The following is a 14,979-nucleotide window of genomic DNA, read 5'->3' on the forward strand; positions in this document are numbered from 1 at the left end:
AAAAATCAGGGCGGCGTTGAGACACTTGTTCGAGTTGTGATTGTCTATTGGAAAATTTGAAAAGCCCGAAATAGAGAAGTGTTTGAAGGAAAGAAGACTACAATGGAGGAGATAACTAATGCAGTGATGCGGTACCATTGAGATGAAACTCAGAATTCAGCACTTATCCTCGTGTCGTTACCTTTCTTCTTAGCCATCTGTTTTGTTATGTCACTTATAGTGGGAATTCTCAATTGCTTTTTATTTGTCCCTCTTTGGACACTTGTTTCTTTTTTTGAAAAAATAAAATTTAACTTACCTTTGAAAAAAAAAAAAGAACTGCATAAGAGATTTTTTGTATATTATCGGTTCGGTTTGGTTCGATTTTGGACCAAAAACCAATCGAACCGATATGTTCGGTTCCTATAGATACACAACCGTTCGATATGCTGTTTTTATAACAATCGAACCGAATCGAACCGAACCAACAACAGTTTAGTTTGGTCGGTTTTTCAGTTTTTAATTTCTAATAAGCAAAATATGAATCACAATAATTAGAGGTTCAAAATAGTTAATAAACTAAAATAATAAGAGTAAAACATTGAAATAGTTAGGGGTTGGGAATTTTTGTTATTAGGTTAAAGATTAAAATAGTTAAAACATTAAAATGGATACATATGCTCGGTTCGGTTTGGTTCAGTTCGGTTCGATAACTTACACCCCTATTCTATACATCCCTTCAAACTCATGCTTATTCTATGCAGAAGATGCATCAATTTGCTCACTGTCAAATACATGAACTACGTCTATCTTTGCCCATTCTTAACAAAGCAGATTAAAATCTGAAGCATTCGTATAAATTACACCACAATATTAAAATCGAAATTAAAATAATATCGTGGACTTCGAGTGTTATTTGATCTAGATGGGCTTCCGATCCAGTCTAAGCAAATGGAATTTTTTTATAGGTGGAGGAACTTAGTTTTGCATCATAATGCTACACTTAAAAACAAGTAATATATACACGAAAAATGCTATTTATAACTTATTTATGATAAAAAAATAAATAAATAAATTCTAATAGTTTTTTAATATTTTTTGTTGTATATTTCATTGGATCAAGCTCTTTTGTAAAGAACAAATAAAATAATCACAAAAAAAGTTAATAAAATAAAAAATATTAATATTCATTAATCTCTTATTTTATATTTTCCTCAAATCTTTTTTTTTAATCATTTTTTGCATTTTTATATACCTTGCCTAGTTAGTTAGATATTTTACGGGGAGAAAGCGGTTTAAGATTTCAGAATTAAGACAGAAAGCATCAACTTTTAGGCGCAGACAAATTCGTAATTGTAATAAAAAGAATCGCACGCTGCAGCCACAAACGACCATTCTGTCTCCGATGTCAACCAGAAAGACCAGAGGAGGCAGAAACCACCGTAATCACCACCGTACCCCTCACCACGACGACGACGACTCCTTCACTCCAAAGCCTCTCTACCAACAACATCATCATCAGCAGCAGCATTCCACTCCTCCGACTCACCACCGCCACGGCCACCACAACCATTATCAACAACCAAAATTGCGTTTCGTCAAGAAATCAGAACTTGATTCTTCTGCTTCTGATTCCCTCCTTACCTCCGATCCTGTGGCGGTGCCTGCTGCTGATCACGTGACACCGCTACCACACGAGAACCACAAACAAGAAGAGAACAACAACAACAACAACAACATCAGTGTCAGTGATGCTGTGACAGTAACAAGAGAGGTAGATCACAAGGCTTGTTCGAGCAACAGCAAGGAGGTGGATGACGACGATGCCGATGATTATGTTGTGAATAGGCTTCGTAGGTTATTGGATGCGGTGGAAGAGCCTGCGTTAATGGAGCAGCAGCTCAGTACCAATGACCAATTGCAGGAAGATGAGGTTATTTCAATGTTCTGCTCCAAATTCAATACTATATGCATTCAATTTTGAACATGTTCTTAATGCTTCTGTTGTTATTTGTTCATTTTGCTGGTGACTTGCAATTTCTAAGTTGATGTTTGTTTTTTCCCTAATTTCTCTTTTGCAGTTACTTGTGGTGGAGTCGATATACGGAGAAAATGTTAACAAGCTTGAAAGCTGGAAAGGCCTCCGTTGTTTTCAGGTTTAGCAATCAGCCAGTAACATAGTTTTGCCATGTATATTATCTTTAAAGCTTAACTTGATCTTTTAAAACTTTTATTAATCCTCAGATCCAAATACACATCGAAGTTTTGGGTGAAATTGCCATTATTGCTAAGCTGAACTCTTCTAATGAACTTGATGTTGCAAGCGGCAATTCGGATGACTTCTTTTACTCTTTCAAAGTTCAGTATCTTCCACCAATCGTTTTGACCTGCTTATTGCCCAAGTCATATCCAAGCCACCAACCACCTTTGTTTACTGTCTCTGTTCAATGGTTGGAATCTTTAGATATTTTAAGTCTATGCTCCCAGTTGGATTCTATATGGGCAGAGCAGCAAGGGCAAGAAGTAATATACCAGTGGGTAGATTGGTTACAAAGTTCTTCTCTTTCTCACCTGGGATTTGATAAGGAAATTATCCTTGGTCGGAATGGCGTGAATTGTGTTGGAGATGAGCGTGTTGTTTCAGGTTCCATATCCCTTGATGCTGCTATTCCTTTCTTGCGAGGTTACAATAAAGAGCGGCATAATGAGAACTTCCTCAAAGAATTACATGAGTGTAGCATTTGCTTTAGCGAATATCCAGGTGATTTCCAATCTGTTCTTGACATAGTTCATGTACATCATCAATAAATTTCTCTGTAGTTAGTCTTTCATACACTTGAAGAATGCAACTTTTATGCACTGCCTTTATGTCCATGCTTTCCATGATTTTAACTAGACAGAGTAGTTTATGGGTCCGGAATCATTGTTCATTTTGTTAAAATGAAGTTATTTATTATGCTTGTTGCCTTCTTAAATAAGTTCATGGTATTCAAATATTGATACTGCTCTTGATGAATCATATATATTATTAAATTTTATCTACATTCTTGGCCCTAATTGCTGTGAAGGGTTCTTTTACCCCTTCTCTATTCTATCTTTCTTCACCATTTTCTATATGCTCGCTCAAAGAGGAATAGATGTTGAACCCATTCCTCATGTTTGTGACTTCATCTACTAAAATTGAGAAGTTATCATTTTAGTTTTATTTATTTTTTTGTCATTTAACAGGTACCGAGTTTGTCCGGTTACCATGTCAGCATTTCTTTTGCTTGAAATGCTTGCAGACCTTCACTCAGATGCATGTAAAAGAAGGCACCATTAGTAATCTTCAATGTCCTGATTCAAAATGTAAGGTTATGATTCCACCTGGCCTTTTGAAACACTTGCTTGGTGATGAAGAGTATGAGCGCTGGGAATCCATGATGCTGGAGAGAACACTTGCATCAATGTCTGATGTTGTTTATTGCCCAAGGTGTGAAACACCTTGCATAGAGGATGAAGATCAGCATGCTCAATGCTCAAAATGCTATTTTAGCTTTTGTACTCTTTGTCGGGAACGACGCCATGTTGGCATAGCATGCATGACACTAGATATGAAACTTCAAATTTTGCAGGTATGATATTTGGAGTAATTTTTAGTTATATAATTTGGCTAGTTATTTCGATCTTGGTATCTTTCCTTTTGTTTTTGGAGATCCATAGAGCTTTTTCTTTCTAGAGGAAGTTAGAATGTAAGTAACCAATAATTCTTTGATTCAATAAAACTTCTATGCTTCTTCTCATGTCGTAATTAGAATGGTCAAGTGACCACACATTTTCTGGTGTTCATCAATGTCCTTCCTTGATTGCTTCCAGTTTCCTGATACTAACACCTTCATACATTTCCTAATGTTTTGAGTTGGATTGTGCAGTAATCTGTTTGATTTCATTGCTTTTTGTTATTCAAACTGGTATGATCTATGACAGAAAGTGCTATAGGGTCGTTTGACCCATGTAACTGATTCCATCAAAAAAGAGTATAAATGATTGCATGAAATGTGTTGTAGCTTGTTTAAATTTTTATGTGAGTTGAGTCCTTCACTAGTTACTACTGCCCTGGATGTTGGCATGCACTTTGAGATGTTCTAATCATGGTTTTTGCCAACAATGATATTAAAATCAAACAGTAGTTATAGTTTTCTGATCCCCCCCCCCCCCCCCCTCTTTTTTCTCTTGTTATAGGACCGTCAAAATTCGTCCCAATTAAAGGAAGATCAAAAGCTACGGGAACGGGAGAAGATCAATGAAATGCTTAGTATGAAAGAAATTCATCGAGATTCCAAGTTGTGCCCTTCTTGTAGCATGGCAATCAACCGAACTGAAGGTTGTAACAAAATGAAGTGCAGTAACTGTGGAGCATACTTTTGTTACCGTTGCAACAAATTAATTGATCCATCAGACCCATATGGGCATTTCAGGTATATAGTTTTGTTAAAAGGAGAAGTATATAAAATATTTCTTCTGCATAGTTTGCATTTTCGGAATATTCAAATTCTATTTTCTCTTTTAGGGATGGATCCTGTGAATTGTTCCCACAAGAAATGATTGAGAACTGGCAAGAGCGCATTAACCATCGCCAGGTCGTAGGACAACTACAGGCTGAACTCTTTCGGGAACGCGGCCTGCCCTGTCCTAACTGTCGTCAGTTCAATGCAAAGGTATACAAGCAAAGCTTTCTGTTGGCTTCTTATAAAAATATAACTTGAAATCGTGCAAACTCCTACTTTTAGAGCTCCAAAGTAGATGAATCCAACTCCTATATTGAAAAACTGTGCTTCTATCAACACTTGACAACTTTCTGTTATCCTTTTCCGGATTGATCAACAGGTCGGAAACAATAATCACATGTTTTGCTGGGCATGCCAAAGCCATTACTGCTACTTGTGCAACGAAATTGTGAGGCGCGGGTCTAAGCATTATGGTCCAAAGGGCTGCAAACAGCACACTGAGGGGTAATCTTTGTTTAGCATCATTATAAAACAGGTCATTAGGTGATTCCAGATTAGGGAAGCTGCGTGCAAAAGATGGAAACTATGTTATATACGTCTTCCAGGTTTCAATTGTATTATATCTCTGTGTCTCACACAATTTTGTTTCCTATTATTCTTTTTCTGAATGATCAATTATTCTCTCTTCTATATGTTTTGTCCTTCTAATATATTGAGTCTATCTTCTTCTCCCCTGATTTTGGATAGAGCAAGCATTTACATTCTTTAATTTTAACTATTGTAGACTGTTTACTGTGTGCATGTATTCTCATATCTGAGAAAAATAAAATATTAAGTTTGTGCTTTCAGTAAGGTTTAATTACTTTGTATTTCTTTATAGTTTTATCAAACTTTTAACTAAGTTTTTATCGTCTAAAAATTTGTAATTTGTAATCAAATTTTAATAGTCTTTACTAATAGTTGTCAATCAAATTTTGTAACTTTGCTTCTTACGTCCCCTTTTTAAAACTACGCTAAGCTTCTTTTATAGATGATTGTGTCCGTACCTTTTTTTTCCAAGGTAAAAGTATAATTAGTTTTTGTGATTTCCTATATATGAGATTTTTTAATGTAAAAAACTCTTATTCCATATTTGATTACAATTATGAATTATCTATTCGTTTCTTTTAATTATGTTATCTTATCGTTTATCTATTCATTTTGTAATAGTAGTTGATGTGAAAAAAGAAAATCGTTCCTTTTCGTACTCTGAATAATAATAGAATAAAAGTTTCTCTTTTGAAAGAAAGTAAAAAACTGTTCTAAAAATTCAATTGAGATACAAGATTAACTCATCATCACTTTTGTTGATTCTTAGAATAGAAAAGCAACATTATTTGTTAATTGAAAACAAAGCACAAAGATGATTACAAATTTACAACAGAGAAGGATTAATTATCATAGCACACATACTTAGGGAAGGCATGTCTAACTACATGCACACACAGGAAATAAATATAATTCAAACAACACGATGACGATTGACTTTGCTGCGACGGTAGTTCCATCAATTTGACACTAATAATTCTTGGATCCCAATTTAGCGATTCGACTCTTCCTCTCGTCGGACAGAATCTTAGCATAGCTACATGCAATAAATTAAAGAATAAGTATTATTCATATTCAAAAATAACTACTTGTTAAGTATCTTTATGTATGTATATATAGTTAAATTACCGTATAAGTTCTTGTTGATACGTAGTAGTATCATCTATGGGTTTGAGTTGGAAGGTTATTGGATTGATCCTTTTTAATTTTTTCATCTATCATGTTATTCGCACAATTCACCAGATTGTTCAAGTTTTCTTCAGAAGCATTATCCATCCTATCCATATTTGGGGTCAGAGCATCCGTCTGCAGTAATATATAATGTTATTTAATTATAAATTTTGTACAAACATAATTAATTTAATACCTTTTAAAAGTAAAAATTATAAAATTATTTTTAAGTTGGTTCCTAATTTTCTTTTTTCATTTAAATTTACAACTGAATGTACTTGAACTTGAAGGTAATTGCGCTCAGCGTTACGAGCTTTAAAGACACTATAAGCATAATAATCCACTATGTCAATGCAGGGGATCTTTTTATTGTACCCGTTGAATAATCAATTTCAGCCATCCATCCTATTAGATTCCATTGATTTACTGTGTTAACGGTCCATCCCGGCGCAGCCACTGGCGGTTGAACTCCACAACCCAGAGACAGCAGTAAGATATTGGAGCAGTCATCTACTGTATCCATCATTATGTATAACTCTGAATGCTTCATCTGCTCTTGTCCTAATTCACTTAGAACCACCAATACCTGACAATATATTATACATACATAATGTTGTGATTGGAAATAATAATGCACGTAAAGTTTTTATATAAATGGGCACAAATGATATTCCTTAATTGAGTCTATCAAAATTCAGTTTATCAATGTTTATTAAGTATATTGAAAAGGAAGAATACTTAATGTTACGCTAGTATAATTTTATACTAACTACTACTGTATAAAATGTTTTATATTATAAGTGTATTAAAATTAAACTCTTAGATGTATTTATTAGATAAATGAATAATGATATTATTTCTTTTAAAAGTTTTAGCCAAAAAGAAGCAATATATGAATAATTATATTTTTAACACACTTTTTCAAGTAAAAATTGTTTTTTAAGTTTGCTGATATTTTTGTATAGATCTCCTTTTTCTCTTTTTTATTTGGCTTATGCTAATCTTTTCTTTTAGAATTCATAAAATATCAAATTTTAGATTTTTAGAATATAAAAATTTTGATATCATATAATGATTATAGAAAGCGCATAAATAATTATAGAATAATTTTAATTTATTTATGAGAATTAATTTTAAGCTATATAATTTAGAAAATATAAATTATAACGATTTAATTTACCGGATTACCGGCAGCTGCACCACCATCAATCATATTGAATTCTGTGCTACCATCTTCAGAGGTAAAACAATGTGCTGGGAGATAAACAGGTGCAGCTGAAGTTGATATGCTTATATCTGACAGGAGCCCATTCAAGTATTTGAATTTATCTTCTTGAGCCTGCATGCCACCAACAAACTCTATTTAACAAATTATTTCTAATTTTATTTTTTCTTTCTAGATTATTAGAAAAATGTAGATTTTATATATATTTTTTTGGTTTTCCACGCTATCCCCCAATCCGACAGGTCAAGAACTAATCTGTCGCGGTACTGAACTCCATTTAAGGGTTTGTCTGGCCAATAGGTTGCTGCATGCACAAGGTGGGATTCGAACCCCCGACACTTGTTTAAGCGGACTAGTGACCACTAGACCAACCCAACTTGGCTGTAGATTTTATATATATGATGATCAGCACCTTATACTTTGAAAAAATAGTAGGCCTAAGTCGTAAAACATCAAAGGTTGGGATCACAAGATTGGTCAACGCTTGAACCAATCTAATTGACCCTAATTCTTCTTTCAAAATTTTGTGCAAACATTTTCCATCATATATGGGCCCAGAATTAGGAGTAGGAGCGTTAGGAGGGAAAATTTTGGGACCATCGTCGATATAGAAATTTTTTATATCATCGGTATTATATTTTGGACGAGAGTTGTTTGCATTGGCATCTGGGGCACCCAACATTGCTGCAATGAGGCCACCAGTACTTGTTCCTGCAACCACATCAAAATAGTCTGCAATTCTTGCCTGCTCTCCATCAAGTTTCTATACATAAATTACAGAAATTTAGGTCAATACGTTGTTATCTAAAACAAGAAAATAAATATAGTTAAACAGTAAGCAGTTAAGAATATTGGAACAGCTAGTTTCTATAATTTTAATACCAACAATTATTTAATTATAGCTTTTATAATAATAATGCTAAGTTGTTAAACGTTGAATTACTTTGTTGTAATGTCATTGTACGTATAAAAATATGAATATTAAATTAAATAAAATAATTTTAATTTTTTTTTAGTTGCTGTAAAATAAAAGCATATAAATAATTTTATGGAAATAATGAAAAATGTATTTTTTTAAAACTAAATTAAATATAAATATATATATCTAACCTTAAGCTCTCCCTCTAGGAATTGAAGAACAACAGCAGGGATGAGTCCTTTTATGCCACCTCCATCAATGCTGAGGACAGTTAGTAACTTTCCCACTGATGGAGGTGGTAGCTTCGCTGATGAGTTTAGTCCAGTCAATATGGTTTATTAGGACACTAATTAAGCACTTAAAGAAGTAGAGAAAGAATGAGTCTATAGAAGAGTACTCTAAAACAAACGAAGGAAGGCGTGAATGTAAGCTTAAGGATCAAGCCTATATATAAAGCTCGTGTCATATGATAATGCTTCACATAGGCATTGGATTATTGAAATAAAATACGGATCTTTAATTTTGTTTTGGGGCAGGGGAATATATAAATGAGTAAAGCATTGTTTGAGATTATTATATATTATTATATTGCGTAGTGGAGTATAATAATGTGTTAAAAGTAACATTTATATAAACATATTACAAATGATAAGGTTAAGGTAGGTAGTCGAACAACTAAAGTTCCAATTGCAATTTTTAATCGTTGTTCTAACTTGTAAATAATGCATATGTGTAATAGTTTTATTAGAAGATGAGTGATTTCACTTTTATTTTTTATAATGTTATGCTACATATAATGTTTTTATATATTATATATTTCATAAATTTATAAAAAATGATATTATTAAAATTAGAGTGACAATTTATTTCCATAATTTTAATTCTTTATTTATAAAAATTTGAATGATACAAAATACACTAAATAGTGTATTTAAATGATATACAATACACAATACATAAAATTATTGATTTGTTATGGTTATACCAGCGGTTATTGGAATCTGCCGCAGAATATTATTTTTGCGCCCTTATGTGTTGCGTTTGTAGTTTTGCTGGCATTATATTTAGCGACGGTTTAAAATTATCGTAAATCGGTAATTAAACCATCGCTATCTTCCCTTTATTTTGTAGTGGTAGTAGGAAGAAAAAGGATTTAAAATCTGAATCAAACCAAAAGAAATCAAAATACATACTTAGATGTTGATAGTTGTAAGGATGAGTTTAGTAAAATTTATTAAAAAGTGTTTATTTTTTTAAAGTATAAATTTATATTTGGTAAATAAAAATATTATATATTTTTTAATTTTTAACAACCATGAATACTTTTAAAAATATCTGTGAAAGTATTTTTTCAAATTAGTATTTTTATACTATTTAAATTATAAATTTTATTATATTAAAAATCATTTTAAATTTTAAAAGTAATTTCACCAAATACTATACTTATTAAAAATTACTTTTATTTTTTTATTATCAAATATAAGTATTATAACTTTTAAAATATTATTTTTAAAATGATAAATTACTTTTAAAAAGTGATTGTCACTTTATAGTTCGGTCTTTAGTGTGCATTATGAGTTATAACTCGATTTTATTTGTCTTCATTCTAAGTTTGTAAGATGATTTTAATAACTATTATTCTGACTTAATGACGACCAACGGTTATAACATCAACTCTATTCATCAACTCTATATCTATATAAAGACACCTCTTTCTATATTTCAAATGGGGCCTATATGATAAGTTATATTTTATGTCTAATATTCTATATTCATAGAATTATTATATACCTTTTAAATACTTACTGATTTAAGCGTTGGAGTTCCTTTTGTAGATATCTACTCTCTGTATTCTTTTTGCCGAAATATACATTTTTTAAAAACGAAAAGACAAGCTCGATTTTCTCTAAAACGAGATATACCTCAGAGATGTTATCATACAAAAACAGAAAATAAAACCTATTTTAATAAAAGTATTTGAAAGATAATGTGGTATTATTGAAGTTATATTCTTAGTTTTAACACATATATTCTTAATAATAATGCTATATATTTAAGGTTTTTTTTATGAATTAAGACCAATTAAATTAAAAAATAAAATTTAAAATAATATTATTATAATTAATTTTTGTTGATGTTTGATTAAATTAATTAAATTTAATTAACAAAAATACTTAAGTATATAATATTGAAGTTGTTGGCAATTAATTATAGATCAAATTACTTTCGAGTTCGAATTTTTTTATTTTTAATAAAATAAATAAATAAATAAATATAGTATTGAAGTTGTTGTAAGTCCTAACTATATATAGGAGGGAATATCGTCAGCAGCGCATATTCCGGATGATAAACGACAATAATGAACGTACATTGAATATTATATATTATCTTTATATATTTTTGTTTTTAAAAATGGTTGATAAAAGTTAAGAAATGAAAAAAAATTTGTTTTTAATACTATACAAAATTATAAAAAATATTTTTAAAAAGTTTAAATATTATTAACAACAAAGTCTTATAATAAGGTACTGGGCTAGTGGCGGATAAAGTAGACTACGTAAATAAAAGATGTAAATACATTATTTCTGAAAAAAAAAAGAAAAAGGCATGCATTTTGGCACATTTATTGTTTGTTGACCTCGTGTTGCAGCTAGAATGCACAAATAGACAAATCCGATATTATTATTTGGGGAGTCCGGTTATATGCATAGGTTTGTTTTAAACAGTCACAAAAAAAGGTTTGTTTTAAATTTACATTATATATCTTTTACATTAGTAAAGATACTTTATATAAAGAATATCAATTATAACTAGAAATAATAAGTTATTAAAATAAAATAACTTAATTGCTGCTACAAGTTAAGAAATGTACATTTACTATATAGACAAATAATATAGAGAACATTTCACTTTCTTTTTTTGTAAGATATTAAAATAAGTGTTTTTTTTATTTTATAAATATATATTTTTTTTAACTTTTAAAAAATTTTATCTTTAATCCATTTTAAATTTTTTATATTAACTAATTTTAATTTTATCAATGAAATTTTTTTTTAGTGTGTTTGGCAAATTTCGAATAGTAAAAGTAAAAATACTAGAAAAATCATAAAAATATATTTTTTGAGAAGCTGTAATTTATATCTTTTTTTAAAAGATCTTTTTTCTTAAAAAAAAAGATGTTTTTCATGTAATAAATAAATAAAAAAGTTTTTTTATATTGTTATATCCAAACATAATTAATAAATAAAAAGATCTTTTTGTATGAAATATCTAAACATAAAATTATTTTTACTTTTTTATAAGATCTTTTAAAAAAAACAACTCAAAAAATTTTTTTTTAGAAGTTCACCCAAATAAGCCCAAGTGTTTAATCGATATTCTCACTTCCTTGACGTGTTGTAGAACGAATTAGAATGTCAAAAATGAAAGCCCGCTGACAAGATTTCGCTCAATTGGGCTCCCATTAATGGGAGCTGGGTTTTTTGGGCTTTATTAGAGGCCATTCATGTCCAAGATATTTTGGCTGTTCAGTTTGTGTCTTATTATGGGCTTGGTTATCTGTTGGGTTTAGTTACCCAACCCGTCCAAAAAAAATCAAAATACAATTTCCTGACCAAAAAAGAATATACAAAACATAATCATCCATGATAAAAAAAAATCAGATTATAATCGTGACAGAAAAAAAAAAGAGAATATAAGAAAGGGTAACATATATTGACATTAATCAGATAACAAAATGAAATTGACAGCTTGAAGCCTAGTTTAGATGGCACGTTAAGATTAATGTTACACTGGGTTCGATTCTTATTTTAAGGCTAATCTAGTTTAAGAATTCTACAGTGTGTGTAAGTTGTGTATAATGAGCTGAAGCCCATTATTCATTCACCCTCACCCCTCAGCACCGCAAATCTTAGTACCTCGTCCTACTCTAAACTCTCAAAATCCCTCATAGGCGATAGATTTTATAATGAAAAAGATTCTTATTCCATATTTGATTACTAAAATATTTAGTAACAAAAATAAATTAGCTAAAAACAACCATAATTTATTTTATCTAACTATTTTTTTATCTTTCTGACATGATCGATTTGATTATAATTACTTTTTTTTTGAGAAATTATGAAAAGCTAATGAAATATTTATATAATGTGTATAATAGAAGTTTATGGAGTATTAGAGATATAACCATTAGTGTTACCTTTTTTTATCAACTGAATTTTTTGGGATGAGTAGTATCATGACATGGTATTCAAACGCTAGATCCGAAAGGTTAAGAATTCGATCTTTGATGAACTCTAAAATATGGTTATTCTAGATAGAATGGATCATTTTGTTTCCTTTGGAAGAAAGTAAAAAATTGTTCTAAAAATTCAATTGAGGTACAAGATTAACTCATCATCATTTTATTGATTCTTAGAATAGTAAAGCAACATTATTCATTAATTATTATAGCACACATACAAGACCCATTACCCAACGGGTTGTAGAAACCCAAATCCCGTTGGTTATTTATTCTTGACCTTATACCCTTGTACTGTTCTACATAGGAAAGGCATATATATCTAACTGCATGCACACACAAATCGAAAGGAAATATAATTCAAACAAGACGATGATGATTATTGACGTTGCTGCGACAGTTGCTCCATGAATTCAACACTAATATTTCTTGGATCCCAATTTAGCGATTCGACCCTTCCTCTCTTCGGAAAGAAGCTTAGCATAGCTACATGCAATAAATTAAAGAATAATTAGTATTATTCATATTCAAAAACAACGTAACTATCTTTATGTATGTATATTAATTACCGTATAAGCTCCTGTTGATACGTAGTAGTATCATCGATGGGTTCGAGTTGGAAGGTTACTGGATTGATCTTTTTAACGTTTCCATCTATCATCTTATTCGCAATATTCACCAGATTGTTCAAGTTATCCGGGTCTGCATTGTCCCCCTTATCCATATCTGGGTCAGAGCATCTGTCTGCAATAATATATAATGTTATTGTTTATCTAATTATAAAAGCAATACATTATAAAATTAGTTGGTTCCTAATTTTCGTTTTTCATTTAAATTCATATATAAAACTGAATATACCTGAACTCGAAGGTAATTGCGCTCAGCGTGACGAGCTTTAAAGACACTATAAGCATAATACTCCACTACATCTGTTGTTGTAGCACCGGTAATTTCCAATGCAGGGAGTCTTTTTAATGTAGGCGGATTCGTTGAAAAATCAAGGTCAGCCATCCATGCTATTTGATTCCATTGATTTACTGCGTCAACGGTCCATCCCGGCGCAGCCGCCGGTGGTTGAACTCCACAACCCAGAGACAACAGTAGAATATTAGAGCAGTCGTCTGCTGTATCCATCATTGGGTATAACTCTGGATGTTTCATTTGCTCTTGTCCTAATTCACTCAGAGCTACCAATACCTAACAAGAATATATTATACATACATAATGTTGTCTTTAGAAATAATAATGCACCTAAAGTTTTTATATAAATTGGCACAAATGAATATTCCTTAATTGAGTCTATCAAAGTTCAGTTTATCAAGGTTTATTAAGTATATTGAAAGCAAGAAATTCTTAGGGTGTGTGTGAAATTCTTAGGGTGTGTGTGATTGGGAAAATTATAAATAATTGTTAAGAATTTTAAGATGGGAATATCGTATTCTCATGTTTAGTTCAAAGTTTAAAAAGCTATTCTCAAGCAAGTTTTATTCTAGGAAATCAAAATACGATCATTTTAATTCCCACATTCTCCTTGGATATATTTGATTCCCGTAAAAATGGAATTTGAGTAATAAAATAATATTTGAACCATACACACTCTTAATGTTATGCTAGTGTAAGTTTGTACGACGAACCACTATTACTCTTAATTAGCTCATATTATTAGTTGTATTTAAGTAGATGAATGTATAATAATAGAAGTCATTCTGATAAAAATGTTTAAAACGAATTTTGTAAAGATGTTTTTTAATAATTAAAATTTAACACATATAATTGATTAAATTATGTTATTTTTGTCAAAATTAGGCTAAAAAAATTAATTTGACAAAAAAATTGTGAATCAAATTTTGAATTGGTCTAAATTAATATTATTTTTTATAAAAAATAACTACATCACTTTTATTATAGAAAATAGTTAAAATACTCTTATTATATATATTAATTTTGAGAATTCTAAATTCTAGCATTTTTCTTCTTTGTCGTTATAGGATTAGGATTTAGAGTTTTCAAAAAATATATATATATATATATATATATATATATATAATAGAAGTATTTTAGTTATTTTTTATAATAGGAATATTGTAGTTATTTTTTATAAAAAAATATTAATTTATATCGGTTCAAAATTTAATTTATTAATTTTTTGGTTAAATTGATTTGTCAGGCCTAATTTTAATAAAAAAAACAGTTTAATTGATTATATGTGTTAAATTTTAATTTTTAAAAAATATATTAAAAAAAATATTTTTGACATTTTTATCTAAGTGACATCCATCGTAATATTACTTCTTCTAAAAATTTAAATTGAGATGAGAGATTATATAAATAGTTATATATTTTTAATACACTCTTTTAAATAAAAATAATT

At 30.2% G+C, this 14,979-nt stretch overlaps 4 protein-coding genes across 5 annotated transcripts in view; 1 reads left to right on the top strand and 3 right to left on the bottom strand.

Moving 5' to 3' along the window:
- The first annotated feature begins 1,215 nt into the window (after positions 1-1,215).
- On the top strand, positions 1,216-5,314 carry LOC112747422 (uncharacterized). The gene is made up of 7 exons (XM_025795417.3): positions 1,216-1,912; positions 2,061-2,135; positions 2,224-2,740; positions 3,208-3,593; positions 4,201-4,436; positions 4,529-4,676; positions 4,846-5,314. The coding sequence occupies exons 1-7, from the start codon at positions 1,385-1,387 to the stop codon at positions 4,972-4,974; spliced, it is 2,019 nt and encodes a 672-aa protein (XP_025651202.1). The 5' UTR covers positions 1,216-1,384; the 3' UTR covers positions 4,975-5,314.
- Positions 5,315-6,182: 868 nt separating this feature from the next.
- On the bottom strand, positions 6,183-7,716 carry LOC140179573 (patatin-like protein 1). Its single transcript, XM_072218453.1, has 3 exons — positions 7,405-7,716; positions 6,600-6,810; positions 6,183-6,359 (listed from the first exon to the last, which is right to left on the bottom strand). Exons 1-3 carry the CDS (start codon positions 7,567-7,569, stop codon positions 6,331-6,333), a joined length of 405 nt encoding a protein of 134 aa, XP_072074554.1. The 5' UTR covers positions 7,570-7,716; the 3' UTR covers positions 6,183-6,330.
- Positions 7,667-8,700, bottom strand: LOC112747423 (patatin-like protein 2; the record flags this gene model as incomplete). Its single annotated transcript, XM_025795418.3, has 2 exons — positions 7,667-8,212; positions 8,560-8,700. Coding segments are annotated over 2 exons (552 nt in total), but the record flags the coding sequence as incomplete, so codon positions are not given.
- Positions 8,701-12,742: 4,042 nt separating this feature from the next.
- LOC112747424 (patatin-like protein 2) overlaps positions 12,743-14,979 on the bottom strand; it is a 32,320-nt gene continuing 30,083 nt past the window's right edge. For both annotated transcript variants that reach the window (XM_025795420.3, XM_025795419.2), the window contains exons 4-6: positions 13,467-13,805; positions 13,178-13,352; positions 12,743-13,094 (exon numbers count right to left, since the gene is read on the bottom strand). In XM_025795420.3, coding sequence (XP_025651205.1) covers positions 13,296-13,352; positions 13,467-13,805 — 396 coding nt within the window. In that variant the 3' untranslated portion in view covers positions 12,743-13,094; positions 13,178-13,295. The remainder of the gene's footprint in view (positions 13,095-13,177; positions 13,353-13,466; positions 13,806-14,979) is intronic.

This window comes from Arachis hypogaea, chromosome 15 (assembly GCF_003086295.3).
Source record: "Arachis hypogaea cultivar Tifrunner chromosome 15, arahy.Tifrunner.gnm2.J5K5, whole genome shotgun sequence".
Lineage (NCBI taxonomy): Eukaryota > Viridiplantae > Streptophyta > Magnoliopsida > Fabales > Fabaceae > Arachis > Arachis hypogaea.